This window comes from Spodoptera frugiperda, chromosome 8 (genome assembly GCF_023101765.2).
Source record: "Spodoptera frugiperda isolate SF20-4 chromosome 8, AGI-APGP_CSIRO_Sfru_2.0, whole genome shotgun sequence".
In the NCBI taxonomy this organism is placed as follows: Eukaryota; Metazoa; Arthropoda; class Insecta; order Lepidoptera; family Noctuidae; genus Spodoptera; species Spodoptera frugiperda.
In genome coordinates this window covers 2,570,081-2,591,467 of record NC_064219.1, presented here as the reverse complement: position 1 = coordinate 2,591,467, position 21,387 = coordinate 2,570,081, and the positions used below count along the sequence as shown (strand labels likewise).

The following is a 21,387-nucleotide window of genomic DNA, read 5'->3' as shown; positions in this document are numbered from 1 at the left end:
TGATAAACAGCTATTTTGTAGCTAGAAAATGTATGTAGATCGCTGTTTAGACTTCTGACTAAGGAATGTCGTGAAAACGGAACGGCTGTTTAGAAGTGACATGTAAATAGGGAGGGAACAAGTTTTAGGTAGTTGACTGTAGGTTTGTCAATGAAAAACAATATAATTTCTGAAGGCCAAATTGTCAGCTGTATTAATAATTGTATATTTTGGTCAAGAAAATAAAAACCGTTAACGTCACGACTCACGGTACAATTTATTCAGTACGTTTCCAAAGCTGCAAAGTAACTAATATAAAAATACGAATTATATGGTTATTAAGGCATTCATTTCACTGAACGTGTGTAAGTAATGGCAGGAATAAAAAAAAACAATTTGTTGCTTTTTTTAAACGATTTAATACGGTTTTAAATGTTATCAGTCATATTTAAAAACATTAATTGAAAACTTAAGAAATACAATAACCGCGGTTTATAATTTATACGTAGTATTCTCTCTTAACTATTAAAAATTAAATTATTAAATGTAGTTGACTATACAAAATCGTCGAATGCCCATCACTATTGATAATTTGACGCGTGAAATCGTGAACAATGTCAACAAAATAAGTTTGTAAGTTCGTCTTCGCTGATTCATGTGTCGATAAAGTAAACAAATAAATAGTAATTCGCATCGCCTTCACTGTTCATTTTGCATACACTGTAGTCTCGACTATGACGGTAAAGACACGATTACATCATGAATATAAATAAGTACTTAATAATTTTTAAATTGTTATTATTTTCTGGTTGTTTGTGTGAAATAAGCGAGGGTGAAAAAGAGAAACTTTTGAATGGCTTCCTAGAACATTATAATAGTTTACCTGATCAAATATACCAGAGCAATGAAGGATCTTTGCAAAGTACGCAGCAAGTGGTAAGTCGTTATTTTTTTTTACGATTATCGGGACTTATTTTAAAATATTGTCTTCAATAAACATTTTACGCGCACTTCTACGGGTTATCACTTACCGGAGACCTCTGTATCTTAAGTTATCTTTTTCGTTAAACATTAATCTCTAATTTGAAATGTAGAATACACTTTCAAATAATAAAGCAATATTTTCCTGTATGTTTAAACTGGTTTCTATGTTTTACAATACAACCTTGGGTATAATAATGCCATTATAAAAAGCTTGTAATTTTTTTTTATTTATAACACAAAGGGATTTGTTTGCAGGATGACACCACATATGAAATAGTAGTCAAGTTAACTGCCAAAGAGATTCAGAATGCTGAAGTAACAAAGTCTCTGACTTGTACTGCTACTCTCAAGGACTCTGATGATCATGTCCGTGTCACACATAGTCATTGTCAATATCCTGGTCAGGAGGACTCCAGCCAGGAGAAGGCTTCGGAAGGTCAGGCGGAAGTGACTGAACCTGTTCTTGAGAGGAGGCCTGTCCAGTTAGACAATGAAGTGCAGTCTGATACAGCTGTAAGTACAATTCAGATATTGAATTAATTTATACAACATTTATTTTTCTTTTCTTGAATGGCAACCACATGTCCCATATGTTGTTGGCTATACTGCCTGTGTTGAGTGGAGGATATTTTGAATGTTTTCTTGTAGTGTTGTCTATTTTATTACAGTTCAGTTTAGTAGTCTTGATTTTTTTAAGAAGTAGGTACCTAGATAATATATTATAGGAGTTGTATGTTTTATTATAGCATTGCTGTCTATGAAATTATGTATTCTAATTTCTATCTATATAAATAACAGATTTAGGTTGAATTCAGTGCACTTTAGAGACAGAGCTTTAACTTGTTAAATAAATAATTTTGGTATCTGTATTTTGACCTAATTTTCTACTATAGAACTAGTATACCTAATTAAAATTTTATAATATAGTACCTTCTACTATTATGTTGAAATATATACCTAACTAAACAACATTGAAATATAGTTTAGTTTGTAATATAAAACAAATGAAATGTGTCTGTTGTACTAAGTGCTATGCACAGCATAATAAGATTAAATATTTTTTCTCTGATAGCAGAATATGAATAATATTTCTATAGGAAAGTAGGTAGATATTAAAAACAATTTTTATTGTATCTTTTTTATTTTCGTGATTCGAGCGCGCGTGCATTCATTCGCGCACCATTGCAGATGGCTCCGTAGATACTAAAGTGACCTAGAAAATATGTCTGCGATATAGTATAGTTTAAGAAAAACAAAACGGAAAGATGAAAAAAGAAAAATCGTAAACTTATCAAGTACCTATTTTACAGAAAAATATTTTTTAAATACAATAAAATATGCGATAAATTAAAATAAAAACACGCCTACGCCACGATAAAAACCGCGAGGTTTCCGGAGCCAACTTTTGGGAGGGGGAAAGGCCCCTCCCAAATGCCGGTAATGCACTTGTATCTCCTCTGGTTTTAGGGATGCCCGTGAACGGCACTGCCATGAAGTGATCCATCAGCTCGTTTAGCGCCTATCCCATAAATAAAAACATTGTCCATTGTTTCCGCAATACGATGTGTGTGATGTAATAAAATATTATTATGGTCTTACGTGGTATGTCACACGCATTCTTTAGTTTAAAGTAAAACCGATTGTTTTACGTGCAAATCAATAAATACCTCCTCATACTAATGCCTTGTTGGTATTGTAATAGCTCTTCTCACTTCGATTTTGGGACAGAAGCGAGAGAGAGAGTTACTATGTACTCTCTACTGGCCTAAAATGTACGAACAAGGCATTAAGAAGAGACTAGTTATTCGCGCGCGGTTTGACCCGCTGCTCGGATCCTACCAATAGGGCATGAAGTTTTATAGTCTATATCCAACACAAAAATAATTAAATTCGAACCAGTAGCTCAAACACTTATTAATAATAGGGTCATTTATAGATTTAATAGGTACACACACAATCCACGGAGTTATCATGCAGCCGAAAGTGCAGTCGTTATGTACACAACGAATAGTTTAAATAAAAAAAGTAGCTAAATCAGGGTCATCGTTCGATACTTACACATGTAAGTACATAACTACAATTACATAGGTAGTAAATATTTGCGTTTAATTATAAGAAAATGTACCTAAATGTAGATAGTGAGATAACCCTTTATCGTGTTAATGTATGAGTGAGGTCTGGGTGACCTAGAAACGTGTTTATATGTCAAGGATGCAAACTAATTTATTTCAGTTTAACTTTAACAATATAATAATAGCTTAGTACTTGTCCTGAAATGCTAGCGTTTATTTAAAACCAACATCTGCCAGCGGTTTCGCCCGCAGAACAAAGGAGGGTAATAGTAGTAGCCTTTGTGTTATTCCAGACTGTAGATATTTCTGTGCCAAAGATTCAGACTATTTTTGTAACTAGTTTTTCCATGAGAATGTAGGTTATATGTATTTACGGTCATAAAATGAAGGTTATGTCACATTATGTGTATTTACGGTCAGACCCATCAGACCACCACTCGAAAAGCAGGAGTAGGTAGGGGTGGTTTTTACGCCTGATCTTGCCGGAGTCTGTGTTTCCTGACAGGTATAACCGTGTGTCTTCGGCTCGAGTGAATAGGATGTAGGAGACGGGCTCCACCGTAGGCCGCATTTTACCATCAGGTCAGTAAGAAACTGGCAAAAATGTACTCTGACACTCCCTCGCCTCGCCTACGGCGGGAGAAGTGAATACCTAGATGATTTTCCCTCCTTAAAAAAAAAGTATTTACGTTTTTCGAGAAACTGTCCACCTTTATCTACGAAACGTTACCTAATTTGAATTTTTACGTTAAAAACTCCTCAACTAAGCAACCGATAAGTATCATAATTTTCATTCAGACGAGGCGGGAAACCCTGTCTCAATGGAATAAACACGAGTCTGGTACATTCATTGATAATAGTAATAAATAAGTTTGATAACGACACACTTCTATTATAATCAATCAATTAGAGGATTAATTCATAGTACTTAAATATAGGAAATTAGGAATATACCAATTAATCTTTCTATTGCATCACATTGATTAGCGCGGTGGCTTTTACGTGGTTAACACATTGAACGCCGTGGTGGTCACCGGTGACCGACGTTAGCGGAGGATTTGCCTTCAACAGTTTTCTATTGGCAGTCAAAGACTTAAGCAATTATTTATCAGTGTTATTGTTTGTATTACTAATTTGAAGCCTTCCCAGTGTTTGGAATAATTCAATGTCTTTGTTTATACGAAAAAACTACGTCCTCTTTGCATTCCGGAACTAAGGATCAGATATATAATACATTTACATATGTACATACATAACCTCACGCCTGTCTCCTGGGGGTAGGGTAGCTCTTTCGCTTCATCAAATGTAGCTAAATTACGAAGAATAAATAATGTCTTATTTAATAGTTAAATACTCCTTTTATTTGTAGACCTATTTATGGAATGTAATAACAATGAAATTAGGTTGAGCCCTTTGTTTAAAAAAGTATTTATACTATTAACAAACTTATATTTAGAAGGTGTCGTCTAAATTTGCCACCATTGTTTCTCGTGCATAAAAATGGCATAATGCCAGATAATGCGCCCATCGCAGTTCGTTTACCTTACTTAGATATAGATTTCATTATGTTGTGATTATTAGATTGACAAACAGAAACTGCTTTGTTAATTAACTAATTATAATCTTTCACATAATATATTATACAAGAAAACTGTGTCGTATCGAGGGGAATGACGACACGGGCGGCGCTACCACAATAAGGGTGGCAAATATTGAGATAAAAAAATAAGATGTTATAGTTAAGTGTGGGAAAACCATGTTACGGCACGAATAGGCTGTCTCAACCGGAGTGATACCACGTCCTCACAGAAAACCGACGTGAAACAACGCTCCCGTTGTACTTCATTGTGCGAGTGGGAGCCCTATTACCCCCTTCTCAATATTCTCAAACCCCGATACCCTAACAACCTTTAAATTCGCAATGTGTCCATGGGCTATTGCTTACCATCAAGTGATGCGTATGCTCGTTTACCGACCGGCATTGCCAAATAAAAGAAAATAACATTCTCGTGTTATAAAACATTTCGATACCTGTAATGGCAGACTGAAGTTATGTCATATCACATCACATAATTATGTAAATATACAATATATTATTAGTCAATATTAATTGCCTGATTATAAAGATAAACAGTGTTTATTGGGGGGCGGATATACATACGAACATAGGTAGTTAATCACCTAAGTCTACAGCTTAACTTTGATAACAGAATTAATAACTTTATCAAATCGATTTCTGATTAATTTCCTTTTTATTATTAGGTAGGTCATATACTACAAAAACGTTGCCAATTGTCCAAATTTTAATGTGCGACTTTCTGAGCGCTTGTAACCTATCTACACCTTTTTACTTATAATATCACTAGCTTCTGCCAGCGATTTCGTCCGCGGAAAATTAAAAAAAATAGGGTTACTACCCCTAACATTTTCATAGATACCGGATAATCACAAAAAAGAATATCAAAATCGGTCAATCCGTTTCGGAGGAGTATGGCGACGAAAACTGTGACACAAGAATTTTATATATTAGATTGGGCAGAGTCGCCTTTTTTGTGTTACAGTGCACAATCACATTATCGCATCTCCTCTTTGTACTTGCTTCATTATATTTATATCATTACGTTTATACAGCAGATGATACACATCTGACCATGAAATTAGATATACTAACTTGTGACAAATGCACATTAAGTATTTCTGTTATTTTAGAAACAGTGATTCTAACTCCTAATCTTATTCTGGAGTTTATGTGACTTACGATCGTAGGTAATATTTGTTTTATTAATATTCTAATGACGTTGCTCCTCAATATAAGATTGTATCCTACACCGTGGGTTACAAACATAGTTTCACATACACATTAAGACGATAGCGAAATGTGGATCATAAATTAATTTTTGCAGCATTGACTGTGTCAATCAATAAAATAAAGAATCAATGAAGAACCAATAGTTTTATGTTATTGTTGTAGATATCATCAGGTGAACAGTTTATAGCGATACCTCGGGATCAACCGAGTGTACCATGCTTTGGGTGTGCCACGCACGTGAACCCACAGGCTGCTGGAGTCAGCGAGCTCGCTAGCCTCGGTCTGAGGCACCTCGACATCCATCAACCCTCTACGAAACACACCCTGGATCGAGTATTAGATGTAGAGAGACAAGTCCAAGTAAGTAAAATTGTTACATAAATTTCTTTGCTACTGATTTTATTGTGTGTAGATAAAATTAAATTCAGCAATATTTGTATAATTATATGAATTGTAAAGGTAAGTAGAGCTGCTGCACTGTATTATATATGATGAAGATGAATGCCACTGCAAGAAATGTATGTTTGAAATTGTTTCAGGTGGTAAACGGAGTGCGATATATTTTAACTATGTCAGTTAATTTTAACAACTGTTCGGATACCCAACCTGAAAACTGTATGTCCTCTAACATTTGCAAGATAACGTTTCTAGTTAAACCATGGGTAAAACTATCCAATGGTGCAAATTATAGAGCAATATTAGGAAACAATTGTACAGAAGAATGGCTGTATGGTGACAATGGCGAAGTTCTACCAGAATCCGTTGATAACCAAGCACATGATAAAGATGAAGGAAATAAAGGAAATGATGGAGGCGACATACAAGTGAAACATCATACGGATGTTCAATCTCAACCAAACATGGAAAAAACACTAACAGATGAAGAGATAAAAAATCTAGAAGAACAAATAATTCCGAATAATCAATTTCAAGAAAACTATCAACCTTCTTCTACCATGTCTCCTGATTCCCCCGAGGTAAATAAGGAACATGTTTTTAAAGCTGAATCCAGTAAACGTAACGAGAATTCAATTCCTGTTACCGAACAAAATCTGAACATTAATTCAGATAAAAAGAAAGCTATAGACGACCTGTTGAACTTTTTTGACTTTTCCGGATTTAAACTGAAGACGGAAAGTACAGACACCGTGCCAAGGATAAGGAGAAGTTATGATTATGATTTGCAACTACTTACACTTGCAGAAGATTATCATGGAATTAAAAATAGTATAGAAAATGCACGTTTTATATACGGCTTAGCTCAAACTATGGTGAACTATTTAAATGAAATGGATTTGGAAGTGAAAAATAGAGTCGTTAAAAGCGTAATTAAAGCGGAAGAAGAAGCTGACAGTCTACAGCGCTATATATACGTACAGGCTAGTGTTACAATACCATGTGATAAAGTTGAATGTGAACCGAAAGACTCAAGTACTCAAATTTGTAATGGTGTTATAGATGCCACAAACGACGATAGTCCCCAAATTATAAGTTCATTCTGTTACGACGATAACAAAGAAAGAGATTACAGAGATAGTGTCAAAGAAATTCCTCTCGACGATCCCGTCTTACAAAATTTTGTCTTAGAGGCAGTGAAAAAAATTGAATCTGAATCAAAGTCTGAAAACGCTTTGAAAGTAAATAAAATTATTTCAGCTATAACCCAAGTTACATCTGGAACACTTACAAAATTTTCAATTATTGTTGATAATTTAAAATGTAATAAGAGCGTTCCACTAGCCTTACGAACAAATTGTAAGGTTCTAGAACAATTGGGATCACAGATTTGTGAAATAATTGTGCATGAGAGACATTGGATGAAAGAGACGAAAATATCATACTCTTGTACTGACAGACCAGTTGACATGAAAATATCGAAAAAAGTAAAATCAATAACCCAAAGTGTTAATGTAGAGGATCCAAAAATTATCGAAATGTTGCAAGAAGCCATACAATTTTTAGAAACCAAATCGGAAAAGAATAACAAGCAAAAGATTGTAAACGTAACGTCTATCACTTCTCAAATTATTGCTGGCTTTTTAACTAAAATAGAATTTGTGGTTGGATATACAAATTGCACAGACGGCAATGAGTTAGTAGATGAATCTAATAAATGCCAGTTATTGAAAGGACAAAATCTTCGTCTGTGTAAAGCTCAGTTTTGGGATAGATCATGGATAATTGATGGTAGACAAGTTGAAGTTTCATGCGATGACGTTAAAAGGAAAAAACGGTCTGTAGACTTTGTTGAAAGCCAAAGAAATGATAAAGGAAGTCCTGAAATTAAATACAAAAAGTTAGCTAACGAATCTTTACAAAAGTTTATGCAATCATCACCCAGTCACCAACATTACGAAGTTGTAAAAGTTGACAAAGTTGATGTTCAAAATGTACCTGATAAATTAATAAGAATTAAATTTTCAATATCACCCACCAATTGCGAACTGAAAAACGGCATTTTGTCACCTAATGAATGCCACGTCATAAATCCTGAAAATGTAATCTACTGTCATTCTAAGATATTAGAAAACGTTTGGGTTGATAAAAAACAATTTTTTGTCAATTGTAACTTAAAAGACTACCGGCGGCATGAAAAGTCTTCAGGATTGCAGGAACGCGACCCTAACGATTCAAAATATGTTAAAAAAAGTGATTCCTTGAAACAAAATATTAAAGATTCAAATGCAATGCAAATTGCTGTGGAAGCGCTCCAAACATTTTTAAAAAATAATCCTGAATCACTTCTTTTGCGCGTAACTTTAGTCGACAAAGTAGTAATAGAAGGTCCTACAACTAAAATTGCATTCCTAGCATCACATACTGAAGATGATGATGGTGATACAATTTGCTACGCAGAGTTCTTTGCATCTAAAGGTGTTACAGAAGTAAAATGTCATTCAATAGGCTTAACAATTAGACAAACTGAAGTTACCGATGAAGATCCAAATTATTATAAATATATTCAATTAGCAGATGAATCGCTCTATATATATCTACAAAAGATAAATAGCTCGCAACTATACACTGTTGCAAGCATAGAAAGCGTAATGGTACAGTGGGATGAAGGTATAAAAACTCAAATTAATTTTATTATATCTCCAACCGATTTAGAGAACCACGAAAATCAAGCAAAGCAATGTCGTGCTGAAATACGAGAACAACCATGGATTTATAAAAAAAACATTGATGTAAAATGTGAATTAGATAGAAATTTATATCGGTCTAAAAGACAAGTGTATGATAAAAAAAATGTAATTGGTGGATTGACAAATAAAGACCCAAACGACCCAAAGTATCGTGTTTTGGCTGAAGAATCGTTGCGGAAGTTCATTACTGATTCTGGGACGACCGAAGATCTACAACTAGTACGAGTTGAAAAAGTAACCACGCAAGTCGTTTCTGGCTCGTTGACACGCATCGACTTTGTGATATCGGGTGGCCAAGTTATCAATAAATGCCACTCTAAAATATGGGAGCAGCCATGGATGAACAAAAAAGATATCGAAGTTTCCTGTCATAACGGTGACCAAAGAAGTAAAAGAGAGGCAATACTGGGTGGTTTGACAGAGCAAAACCCAAACGACCCAAAGTATCGTGCCTTGGCTGAAGCATCGTTGCGGAAGTTCATTTTAAATTCTCAGACGACCCAACATCTACAACTAGTACGAGTTGAAAAAGTAACCACGCAAGTTGTTTCTGGCACGTTGATCCGCATCGACTTTGTGATATCGGGTGGGCGAGATATCAGTAAATGCCACTCTGAAATTTGGGAACAGCCGTGGATGAACAAAAAGCAAATCGATGTTTCCTGTCATAACGGTGACCAAAGTAGTAAAAGAGAGGCAATACCGGGTGGTTTGACAGATCAAAACCCAAACGACCCAAAGTATCGTGCTTTGGCTGAAGAATCGTTGCGGAAGTTCATCGTTGAATCTGGGACAACGCAACCTCTACGAGTCGTACGGGTGGAAAAAGTAACCACGCAAGTCGTGGCTGGCTCGTTGACTCGCATCGACTTTGTGATATCGGGTGGGCAAGATATCAATAAATGTCACTCTAAAATATGGGAGCAGCCTTGGATAAACAAAAAAGATATCGAAGTTTCCTGTCATAACGGTGACCAAAGAAGTAAAAGAGAGGCAATACCGGGTGGTTTGACAGATCAAAACCCAAACGACCCAAAGTATCGTGCTTTGGCTGAAGAATCGTTGCTAAAGTTCCTCGGGACGAAGGAACCTCTACGAGTCGTACGGGTGGAAAAAGTAACCACGCAAGTCGTCTCTGGATTGATAACCCGCATCGACTTTGTGATATCGGGTGCGCAAGATTTCAATAAATGCCACTCTGAAATTTGGGAACAGTCTTGGATGAACAAAAAAGATATCGAAGTTTCCTGCCATAAGGGTGACCAAAGAAGTAAAAGAGAGGCAATACCGGGTGGTTTGACAGATCAAAACCCAAACGACCCAAAGTATCGTGCTTTGGCTGAAGAATCGTTGCGGAAGTTCATCGTTGAATCTGGGACAACGGAACCTCTACGAGTGGTACGGGTGGAAAAAGTAACCACGCAAGTCGTGGCTGGCTCGTTGACTCGCATCGACTTTGTAATATCGGGTGGGCAAGATATCAATAAATGTCACTCTAAAATATGGGAGCAGCCGTGGATGAATAAAAAAGATATCGAAGTTTCCTGTCATAACGGTGACCAAAGAAGTAAAAGAGAGACAATACCGGGTGGTTTGACAGATCAAAACCCAAACGACCCAAAGTATCGTGCTTTGGCTGAAGAATCGTTGCGGAAGTTCATTACTGATTCTGGGACGACGGAACCTCTACAAATGGTACGAGTTGAAAAAGTAACCACGCAAGTCGTTTCTGGATTGATGACCCGCATCGACTTTGTGATATCGGGTGGGCAAGATATCAATAAATGTCACTCTAAAATATGGGAGCAGCCGTGGATGAATAAAAAAGATATCGAAGTTTCCTGTCATAACGGTGACCAAAGAAGTAAAAGAGAGACAATACCGGGTGGTTTGACAGAGAAAAACCCAAACGACCCAAAGTATCGTGCTTTGGCTGAAGAATCGTTGCGGAAGTTCATCGTTGAATCTGGGACAACGGAACCTCTACAAATGGTACGAGTTGAAAAAGTAACCACGCAAGTCGTTTCTGGATTGATGACCCGCATCGACTTTGTGATATCGGGTGGGCAAGATATCAATAAATGTCACTCTAAAATATGGGAGCAGCCGTGGATGAATAAAAAAGATATCGAAGTTTCCTGTCATAACGGTGACCAAAGAAGTAAAAGAGAGACAATACCGGGTGGTTTGACAGAGAAAACCCAAACGACCCAAAGTATCGTGCTTTGGCTGAAGAATCGTTGCGGAAGTTCATTACTGAATCTGGGACAACGGAACCTCTACAAATGGTACGAGTTGAAAAAGTAACCACGCAAGTCGTTTCTGGATTGATGACCCGCATCGACTTTGTGATATCGGATGGGCAAGATATCAATAAATGCCACTCTGAAATATGGGAGCAGCCGTGGATGAACAAAAAAGATATCGAAGTTTCCTGTCATAACGGTGACCAAAGAAGTAAAAGAGAGACAATGACGGGTGGTTTGACAGATCAAAACCCAAACGACCCAATGTATCGTGCTTTGGCTGAAGAATCGTTGCGGAAGTTCATCGTTGAATCTGGGACAACGGAACCTCTACGAGTGGTACGGGTGGAAAAAGTAACCACGCAAGTCGTGGCTGGCTCGTTGACTCGCATCGACTTTGTAATATCGGGTGGGCAAGATATCAATAAATGTCACTCTAAAATATGGGAGCAGCCTTGGATAAACAAAAAAGATATCGAAGTTTCCTGTCATAACGGTGACCAAAGAAGTAAAAGAGAGACAATGACGGGTGGTTTGACAGAGAAAACCCAAACGACCCAAAGTATCGTGCTTTGGCTGAAGAATCGTTGCAAAAAAGGAAGTTCATTACTGAATCTGGGACAACGGAACCTCTACAACTAGTACGAGTTGAAAAAGTAACCACGCAAGTCGTTTCTGGATTGATGACCCGCATCGACTTTGTGATATCGGGTGGGCAAGATATCAATAAATGCCACTCTAAAATATGGGAGCAGCCTTGGATAAACAAAAAAGATATCGAAGTTTCCTGTCATAACGGTGACCAAAGAAGTAAAAGAGAGGCAATACCGGGTGGTTTGACAGATCAAAACCCAAACGATCCAAAGTATCGTGCTTTGGCTGAAGAATCGTTGCTAAAGTTCATCGTTGAATCTGGGACAACGCAACCTCTACGAGTCGTACGGGTGGAAAAAGTAACCACGCAAGTCGTGGCTGGCTCGTTGACTCGCATCGACTTTGTAATATCGGGTGGGCAAGATATCAATAAATGTCACTCTAAAATATGGGAGCAGCCGTGGATGAACAAAAAAGATATCGAAGTTTCCTGTCATAACGGTGACCAAAGAAGTAAAAGAGAGACAATGACGGGTGGTTTGACAGATCAAAACCCAAACGACCCAATGTATCGTGCTTTGGCTGAAGAATCGTTGCGGAAGTTCATCGTTGAATCTGGGACAACGGAACCTCTACGAGTGGTACGGGTGGAAAAAGTAACCACGCAAGTCGTGGCTGGCTCGTTGACTCGCATCGACTTTGTAATATCGGGTGGGCAAGATATCAATAAATGTCACTCTAAAATATGGGAGCAGCCGTGGATGAACAAAAAAGATATCGAAGTTTCCTGTCATAACGGTGACCAAAGAAGTAAAAGAGAGACAATACCGGGTGGTTTGACAGAGAAAAACCCAAACGACCCAAAGTATCGTGCTTTGGCTGAAGAATCGTTGCGGAAGTTCATTACTGAATCTGGGACAACGGAACCTCTACAAATGGTACGAGTTGAAAAAGTAACCACGCAAGTCGTTTCTGGATTGATGACCCGCATCGACTTTGTGATATCGGGTGGGCAAGATATCAATAAATGTCACTCTAAAATATGGGAGCAGCCGTGGATGAATAAAAAAGATATCGAAGTTTCCTGTCATAACGGTGACCAAAGAAGTAAAAGAGAGACAATGACGGGTGGTTTGACAGATCAAAACCCAAACGACCCAATGTATCGTGCTTTGGCTGAAGAATCGTTGCGGAAGTTCATCGTTGAATCTGGGACAACGGAACCTCTACGAGTGGTACGGGTGGAAAAAGTAACCACGCAAGTCGTGGCTGGCTCGTTGACTCGCATCGACTTTGTAATATCGGGTGGGCAAGATATCAATAAATGTCACTCTAAAATATGGGAGCAGCCTTGGATAAACAAAAAAGATATCGAAGTTTCCTGTCATAACGGTGACCAAAGAAGTAAAAGAGAGACAATACCGGGTGGTTTGACAGAGAAAAACCCAAACGACCCAAAGTATCGTGCTTTGGCTGAAGAATCGTTGCGGAAGTTCATTACTGATTCTGGAACGACCGAACATCTCCAACTAGTACGAGTTGAAAAAGTAACCACGCAAGTCGTTTCTGGATTGATGACCCGCATCGACTTTGTGATATCGGGTGGGCAAGATATCAATAAATGTCACTCTAAAATATGGGAGCAGCCGTGGATGAATAAAAAAGATATCGAAGTTTCCTGTCATAACGGTGACCAAAGAAGTAAAAGAGAGACAATGACGGGTGGTTTGACAGATCAAAACCCAAACGACCCAATGTATCGTGCTTTGGCTGAAGAATCGTTGCGGAAGTTCATTACTGATTCTGGAACGACCGAACCTCTTCAAATGGTACGAGTTGAAAAAGTAACCACGCAAGTCGTTTCTGGATTGATGACCCGCATCGACTTTGTGATATCGGGTGGGCAAGATATCAATAAATGTCACTCTAAAATATGGGAGCAGCCGTGGATGAATAAAAAAGATATCGAAGTTTCCTGTCATAACGGTGACCAAAGAAGTAAAAGAGAGGCAATGACAGGTGGTTTGACAGATCAAAACCCAAACGACCCAGAGTATCGTGCTTTGGCTGAGGAATCGTTGCGGAAGTTCATTACTGATTCTGGGACGACCGAACATCTACAACTAGTACGAGTTGAGAAAGTAACCACGCAAGTCGTGGCTGGCATGATGACTCGCATCGATTTTACCGTATCTGATGGAAATTCAAAAACTATGAAATGTCATTCTGAGATATTGCAACAAGTTTGGGTTGGAAGAAAGGAAGTAAACGTTGATTGTCTTCCTATTAATATTAGAGCACGTAGAGATTTAGTAATGCCTCGAGGCTTGGTGGAACAAAATCTTATAAAACCAAAGTTCAATGTTCCGCTTGGAAAGAAACCGAGCCCTGGAAGCGGCACTGAAATGAGTCTTCATAACGTACGAGGTAACGATGAAGAAGAACAAAATCCAAATAAACCTGAGTACAAGGTACTGGCTGAAGAATCCTTAAGAAAGTTTCAACAAAAAAGCACTGTTTATCATAAAGTTCTTGAAGTGAAACGGGTTCTCACACGTGTGGTTTCGGGCTTAAAATATAACATAGATTTTACTGCTGCGCCAACAGCTTGCTCTGTAAACGAATCCCGCGTGAATGCTCGCAGATGTAAGACAGATGATGAAATAATTCTTTACTGTCATACAGAAATATGGGATCGACCATGGTTAAGAAAGAAAAATATTGATGTTCAATGTAATGATCCGTCAGATGACCGAGATGATTTCGTAGAAGATGATTCTGATATTGCTGAGGTAAATTCAGAAAAAGAAAGTAATAATTCCGAAAACCACATGAAACTAGCCAATGCAGCAACTGAAAAATATTTAACTGCATCAAATAGAAAATACGTTCATAAAGTTACAGGAATCCAAAGTGTAAGTGAACCACAGTTAGATGGGACATTTACTATTGACTTTACTATATCACCTACTACTTGTTTAAGAAACGTTACCAATAAAGATTCCTGTAAAGTGAAACAACCAGTTGTCGTTTTTCATTGTAATGCCAAAATAAGGAATTTACCTTCGGGTAATAATGAAAATGAAATTGAAGTCACTTGTAGAAAGGCTAGTGAGGGAGTAAACAAAAGCAAAAAAGATAAACGCGACGTAGGTATTGGAAATGCCAGACAAACTGTTGATGATGCGGAAGAAATGGATGAAGATGTCATTTATTATTACGCTGATCGTGCTCTTCAACACGTTAACGACAATTCGCGTTCAAATAATTTACATAAATTAATATCTATACACGCTGTGCAAAGTAGTGTTCAAATGGGAGAACGAACTGTAAAAATGTACATTGAAATAGCCGAAACATATTGCTTGCGGCATCACAGAACAAAGGATCTGAAAAACTGTGAAGAACTTAATGGTTTAAATCATAGGCTATGTTTGGCTAGATTATGGCCTGCACCAGACGAAGAGTTGATAACAAGACACATATCTGTTGTTTGTGATGATGAAGAAGATTTTGTGGCCATTACCGGAGTCAATGTTCCTGAACTTTTAAGATTGTCCTTAATCGAACTTGAAAGGGCTCCTGGTGCGAAGTACAAACTAGTCCATCAAGGCGAGCCACAAGTTATACCTTCGCTCGATTCCAGACAACCATTTAAAATAAATTTTATTGTTGCTTATACAAACTGTTCTATAGATGTCGATTTAGACAAAAATCCTTTCCAATGTTATCTTAATACTGAAATACCTTCAAAGACTTGCCACTCCTTTATTTGGCTGAAGACAGACATAAGACATATTAGTTACATAAATGTTAAATGTGCGAATTTAAATCGTTGGAGAAGATCTACAAATCAAACGAATACAACTTCAGAAAATGGAGAAATAAATAGTATGGTGGCCGCAGCTTTAGAAAAGTTAGAAATGTCTTCATTACACAGATACAAACAGCGGGTGCTGCAGATAAACAGTCACTCAACTAAAATAACGTCTGGTAAGGTAACCACCATCGACTTTGACGTCGGCTACACGTCCTGTTTAAAGTACGAGTGGGTTGAGAACATAACTAGTTGTGATTTCCTGGAGCACTTGCCCCGAAGACGTTGCGTGGCGCAAATATGGGAAAGATTGTGGATAAAGAATGGACAAAATATTGATGTAAATTGTGTTGATGATGAAACGCCTTTGGAATCACACATAGAATTTGAGAGCGCTGAAATGGCTAATGCGTTGGCGAAAGAAGCATTAAAACACATTGAAGCAAAATATCCTCACCCTAGCAAACAAAAGGTGGTTAGGATATTTTCATTGGAAAAACAAGTAGTTGCTGGCATTCACTACAAAATGAAGGTAGAGGTTGGTTTCACAGATTGCCTTGCTTTAAGCGACCAAACTGACTGCAAGTTACTAAAGGATCACGGTCTGAACAAGTTCTGTCGTGTAAATGTTTGGGTGCGACCATGGACTGACCACCCTCCCAATTTCAGAGTGTCATGCGATTTCCAAGAAGGTGCTACGCATGACTTATACCACCACGTGCAAGCGGAACAATTGTTTTACAACTTTTTGACAACTTACAGTCCCAGCTACGTAAATGATTACTCTCAAATGCAGAAACGTTTTGAGATATTTAAAAATAATATAAAGAAAATTCACGAGTTGAATGTTCACGAGAAAGGTACTGCTGTATACGGAGTGACGCGATTTACTGATTTGACGTACGAAGAATTCAGTAGTACATACATGGGGTTGAATACGAATTTGACTAACGAGAACCAGGTACCTATGACGAAAGCCGATATTCCAGACATTAAACTACCTGAGGACTTTGACTGGAGAGAGCACGACGCCGTCACGGAGGTGAAGGACCAGGGGCAATGTGGTAGCTGCTGGGCATTCAGTGTGACTGGTGAGATCATTTACTATACTCTTAATATTACATTCCGCAATCCACCTAATAGGGTAGATGACTAAGTTGTATGTTAATATCAGTCTTGTAGATTATTTAAAAACATTAGACATGTATTTTTTATTTTCTTACGGAAACAAATACTTTCGAGGATATTATTATATTCATTTGAAATATCACGTGACGTCACTTCTAGGTATATTATATACGTAGAAATGACGTATTTGCTCGCACTCCTACTTTGATTCGTTTTATTTAATAACTTTGATTCGTTGTATTGTTGTCTTATACAAATAAAAAAAAAATACGTGTCTAATATTTTTTCATTGCTCAACTGACGGACTAAATAGATTTTTAATTTTCGTACCCCACGCAAATAATATTTCGGATTCGGACCCGGTGTTGTGCGTAAAATAAACATACTACCTACAACGACAGTTGTTTTGTAAATCTCATGAAGGGAGATGTATGCTGTGTACCGGATTTAATTCTAGACTCTACGTACTTATTAACATTTTCGAAAAACTGTTGAGCGCAAGTAGCGGAGCTTACAGCGATTCGATCAACGAGGTAGACTACAATTTTTTAATATCTTTTTAGGTAACATTGAAGGCCAGTGGAAGATGCAGTCAGGACAACTGGTATCCCTGTCTGAGCAGGAGTTGGTGGACTGTGACAAGCTGGACGACGGCTGCAATGGCGGATTACCTGATAATGCCTACAGGTATGTACAAGTACCCTTAGTACGAGTTTGCTTTACGTTTAAATTAATCAAAGCGCGTTCGGAGCTCTGATTGGCTGGCTCGAATAAACCAACCAATCAGAGCGCCAAATGCACTCCGTTGCGTTTCGTACATTTGTCAGTACAGCATCCACTCTGTCTTTGTACATATTTCTAACTTTTTTATAAAAAAAATCTATTAGAGATGTTTATTTGTTTTTAAAAAAACTGTGTCGTGGGTGCGTTTACAAACATACAAGTTCACATACATATCACGCCCAGACCCGGAACAACAATATGTGGATCACACAAAGAGTTGTTCCGTGCGGGAATCGAACCCGCGACACGTTGCACGTCAGCCAGTTGCCCAGCCACCGCGCTAACCGTGCAGTCTAAGATATTTCCTGGTACACCAGAAAGATATAACGATAAATTAACAATAGCAAATTACCTTAAATATTAATAAAGAGTCAGTCATCGGATTCTACAATATTGGAATGGAATGCATTCTTAAAATATCTTAGGTTTTATTCAACGACCTTGCATAGCTTGTTTACTTCCTGGACTATGGCTGGCATTGTTTTTCGTGTGGAGTTTAAGTTTCTCTCCCAAATTTTATAGGGAGTACTGGGGTAAAAAGTGGGTAAGATTAAGTGTGGGGAGAGTCATGCTTCGGCACGACTCATGACTCTTTACACAGTTGTAACGCCTCTGATGTTTCGGGTGTCCATGGGCGGCGGCGATTGCTTACCATCAAGTGATCCGTCTACTCGTTTACCGGATTATACCATAAAAAGGTAGCATATGTTGCTGAAAAACTTCATTGTAACTGAAGAAAATTGAAAATCGCCTAAATTAAACATTGTTCTTTATAATACATATTAGTATAGGTTCGTTCAAGGATTTACTTAAAGCAAACATATTTCAAAGTTTTCCTCATTTATACATAATATGTGTATAGTTCCTTATATGCATTCCGATATTATCTCAAGTTATTTACTACGTTACGAGACATACATAATACTTTTAATATTTACGTCGCATTGTATATGTATATATTTTTATAGTTTAACTTTTATGACAACATAAAGATCTAAATTATAATCACTGTTACACATTTATGTTAGACTGGCTAATGCGCGCGGCTTCGTTCGCGTGGATTACAGGCTTTGTGAATAACTTACGAAATATAATATTTTTTCTAAAATAAAAGTAGCCTAAATTATTCGTTAGTATATCAGCTACCTGCTAATAAAAGTCTCGTCAAAATCGCTTCAGCCATTTCAGAGATTAGCCAGAAGAAACAAACCGACGGACAGACAAAAATTGTCAATAAATATTATTGCATGTGGTAAAAAGCGGTTTTTTCATTATTACAAACTAACACTCCTATTTTATTTATTAGTCCAGAGTAGACACTAGATTAGATTCAGCGTGGTGATGTATGCTCAAACCTTCTCCGTGCGACAAGAAACCTTTGATCAGCAGTGGCCACTTATAAGCTGTTGATGATCTCAATACTCTTTTATGATGATGTAATTGACACGGTTTGATTTGTAATAAGTTTCAATCTTCTATCAAACCATAGTTAACGTGATTCAGCTGTATTTTTAACACGTTGAACGCCATGGGGGTCCAATGTTAGTGAAGGATTTATCTTCAACAGTTTTCGCAGTAAAAGACTTAAATCAACTTTAAAATGTTATCCAGGGCTATAGAACAGATGGGAGGTCTGGAGTTGGAGAGTGACTACCCATACGAAGGTGTGGGTGAGAAGTGTGAGTTCAACAAGACCCTCGCGAAGGTGCAGATCAGTGGAGCTGTGAACATCACCACGAATGAGACTGGAATGGCCCAGTGGCTGGTGCACAATGGACCCATTTCTATTGGTGAGAAATATTTAGTTTTAAATATATTTAATAACTAATTAAATATATTATGAAAGAAGTATACAAGGCGAATATGAGTGGGACCGTCGATAGAGGGCGCCCCAGACGGACATATAGCGACCAGATTGGCGATATATTAAAAAAGGGCCAAATTAAAAGTACCTTTAACCGACGAGCATGCATGAAAAGACTGATGACTGTTGATGAAGTGAAAGAAGTGTGTAAGAACCGTGGCAATTGGCGTTCTATTGTCTCTGCCTATCCCCATGGGAGACAGGCGTGAGTTTATGTATGTATGTATGTTAAATATATTATTTCGATACCTTAATTGGCAAACCAGCCAACTCCACATTTATAAAAAAAAAAAAAATTTTTTTTGTTAACCTCGTTTAGAATAAAAGGTTAGTGTCTCTTAAAAAAAATGCTTATAAGGAGTTAGCTGGTTTGCTAATAAAGGTATCGATTTGCAATTTTTTATTTAGGTAGGTACAGACTTACCTAAACGGCCTAATATTTGCGAGACAAGATGTCAATTAGATTCTTTGTGCCTTATAATGATAATAGGATAGGCACGAAAATAATAGATTTTTGTAAAATATTTTAGTACATTGTATCCTTAATGTGTATTTATGCAGGTATCAACGCGAACGCTATGCAGTTCTACATGGGGGGTATCTCACACCCGTGGAAGATGTTGTGTAACCCCACCAACTTGGATCACGGTGTGCTCATTGTGGGATATGGTATTAAAGGTAAGCATGTGATCATGATTCGATCAATCTCATCGTTTACGTAATTCTATATTGACGGGAGTTATATGCTTGTAGGATTTTCTAGCATAAAGCCTCAAAAATGTTCATTGCAGTTCTTGGAAGGTTTTGGAGTGGTTTTAGATGTTTTTTTATAGTATAGGCCGGTAAACGATCAGATGGATCACCTGATGGTAAGCAATCGCCGCCGCCCGTGGCCCATGGACACCCAAAACACCAGAGGCGTTACAAGTGCGTTGCCGGCCTTTTGGGGGTTAGGAATTTAAGGGTTGTTGGGGGATCGGGGATTGGGAAAATTGGGGGTAATTAGGCCTCCGATAACCTCACTCACACAATGAAAAATAACGCAAGCGTTGTTTCACGTCGGTTTCCTGTAAGGCCGTGGAATCACTCCTATCGAGCTGGACAATTCATGCCGAAGCATGACTCTCCCACACTGTATACTGGCGAAACATTGGTGGAAAATCGTTTAATAAGTGCGCCTCTACACCGTACATATATGTTGATTATATAAGACAAAACCCTATTTATTCATATAATGTCCTAAGTTTTCTTCTGCAAGTGTATTCCCCGAAATTCCCGAGGAATTTGTAGCATATATTTTCATACCTTTTTTTTTAACTACACCGAACACACCAAAACACGAATTATTTAATTCAGTGCATTCTTTCCTCGGATATGTTTATTTACAAAGATTTTTCTTCTGCAGACTACCCGCTCTTCCACAAGAAACTACCATACTGGATTATAAAGAACTCATGGGGCAAGTCATGGGGTGAACAGGGCTACTACCGCGTGTACCGAGGCGATGGTACCTGCGGAGTCAACCAAATGGCAAGCAGCGCTATCATATAAACCAAACCAGTCCAATTTTGAAGGCATTTTATTTAATTTTGTTCGTAAATATATATAAATATCAAGTATTATTTTATACTTACTAAGGAAATATTTCAAATACAACGACTTTTTTTATTAGTTGTTTTTTTTTCTTTATTATAATTATCGTGAGACATACTGAATTAACTAAAAATCACGGCTTACTCACGTACATTAATGGAGAAAAGCTTTAGTTTCGTTGTTACGTCTGGGCACGCTGCTCATGTTGAAGAGTCCCTCTTTGACTCGAAACTAGTAGAACTTTTGTCCATTAATATACGTGAGTAAACTGTGACTTTTAGTTAGTTTCTTTTTCTATATAAGTTGTATGAATATTATATTAATATCCATTAAGGCCCGTTGCCTTTATATATTTTATATAATTGTGAATAT

The 21,387-nt window shown here is 37.6% G+C and overlaps 1 protein-coding gene across 1 annotated transcript; it reads left to right on the top strand.

Moving 5' to 3' along the window:
* The first annotated feature begins 600 nt into the window (after positions 1 to 600).
* Positions 601 to 21,093, top strand: LOC118275526 (uncharacterized). Its single transcript, XM_050695629.1, is given in 11 exon segments — positions 601 to 915; positions 1,219 to 1,476; positions 6,007 to 6,204; positions 6,384 to 8,077; positions 10,262 to 11,178; positions 11,181 to 11,666; positions 11,957 to 16,738; positions 17,339 to 17,462; positions 19,170 to 19,348; positions 19,984 to 20,100; positions 20,828 to 21,093. Coding segments are annotated over 11 exon segments (9,078 nt in total). The 5' UTR covers positions 601 to 738; the 3' UTR covers positions 20,974 to 21,093.
* The last annotated feature ends 294 nt before the right edge of the window (positions 21,094 to 21,387 follow it).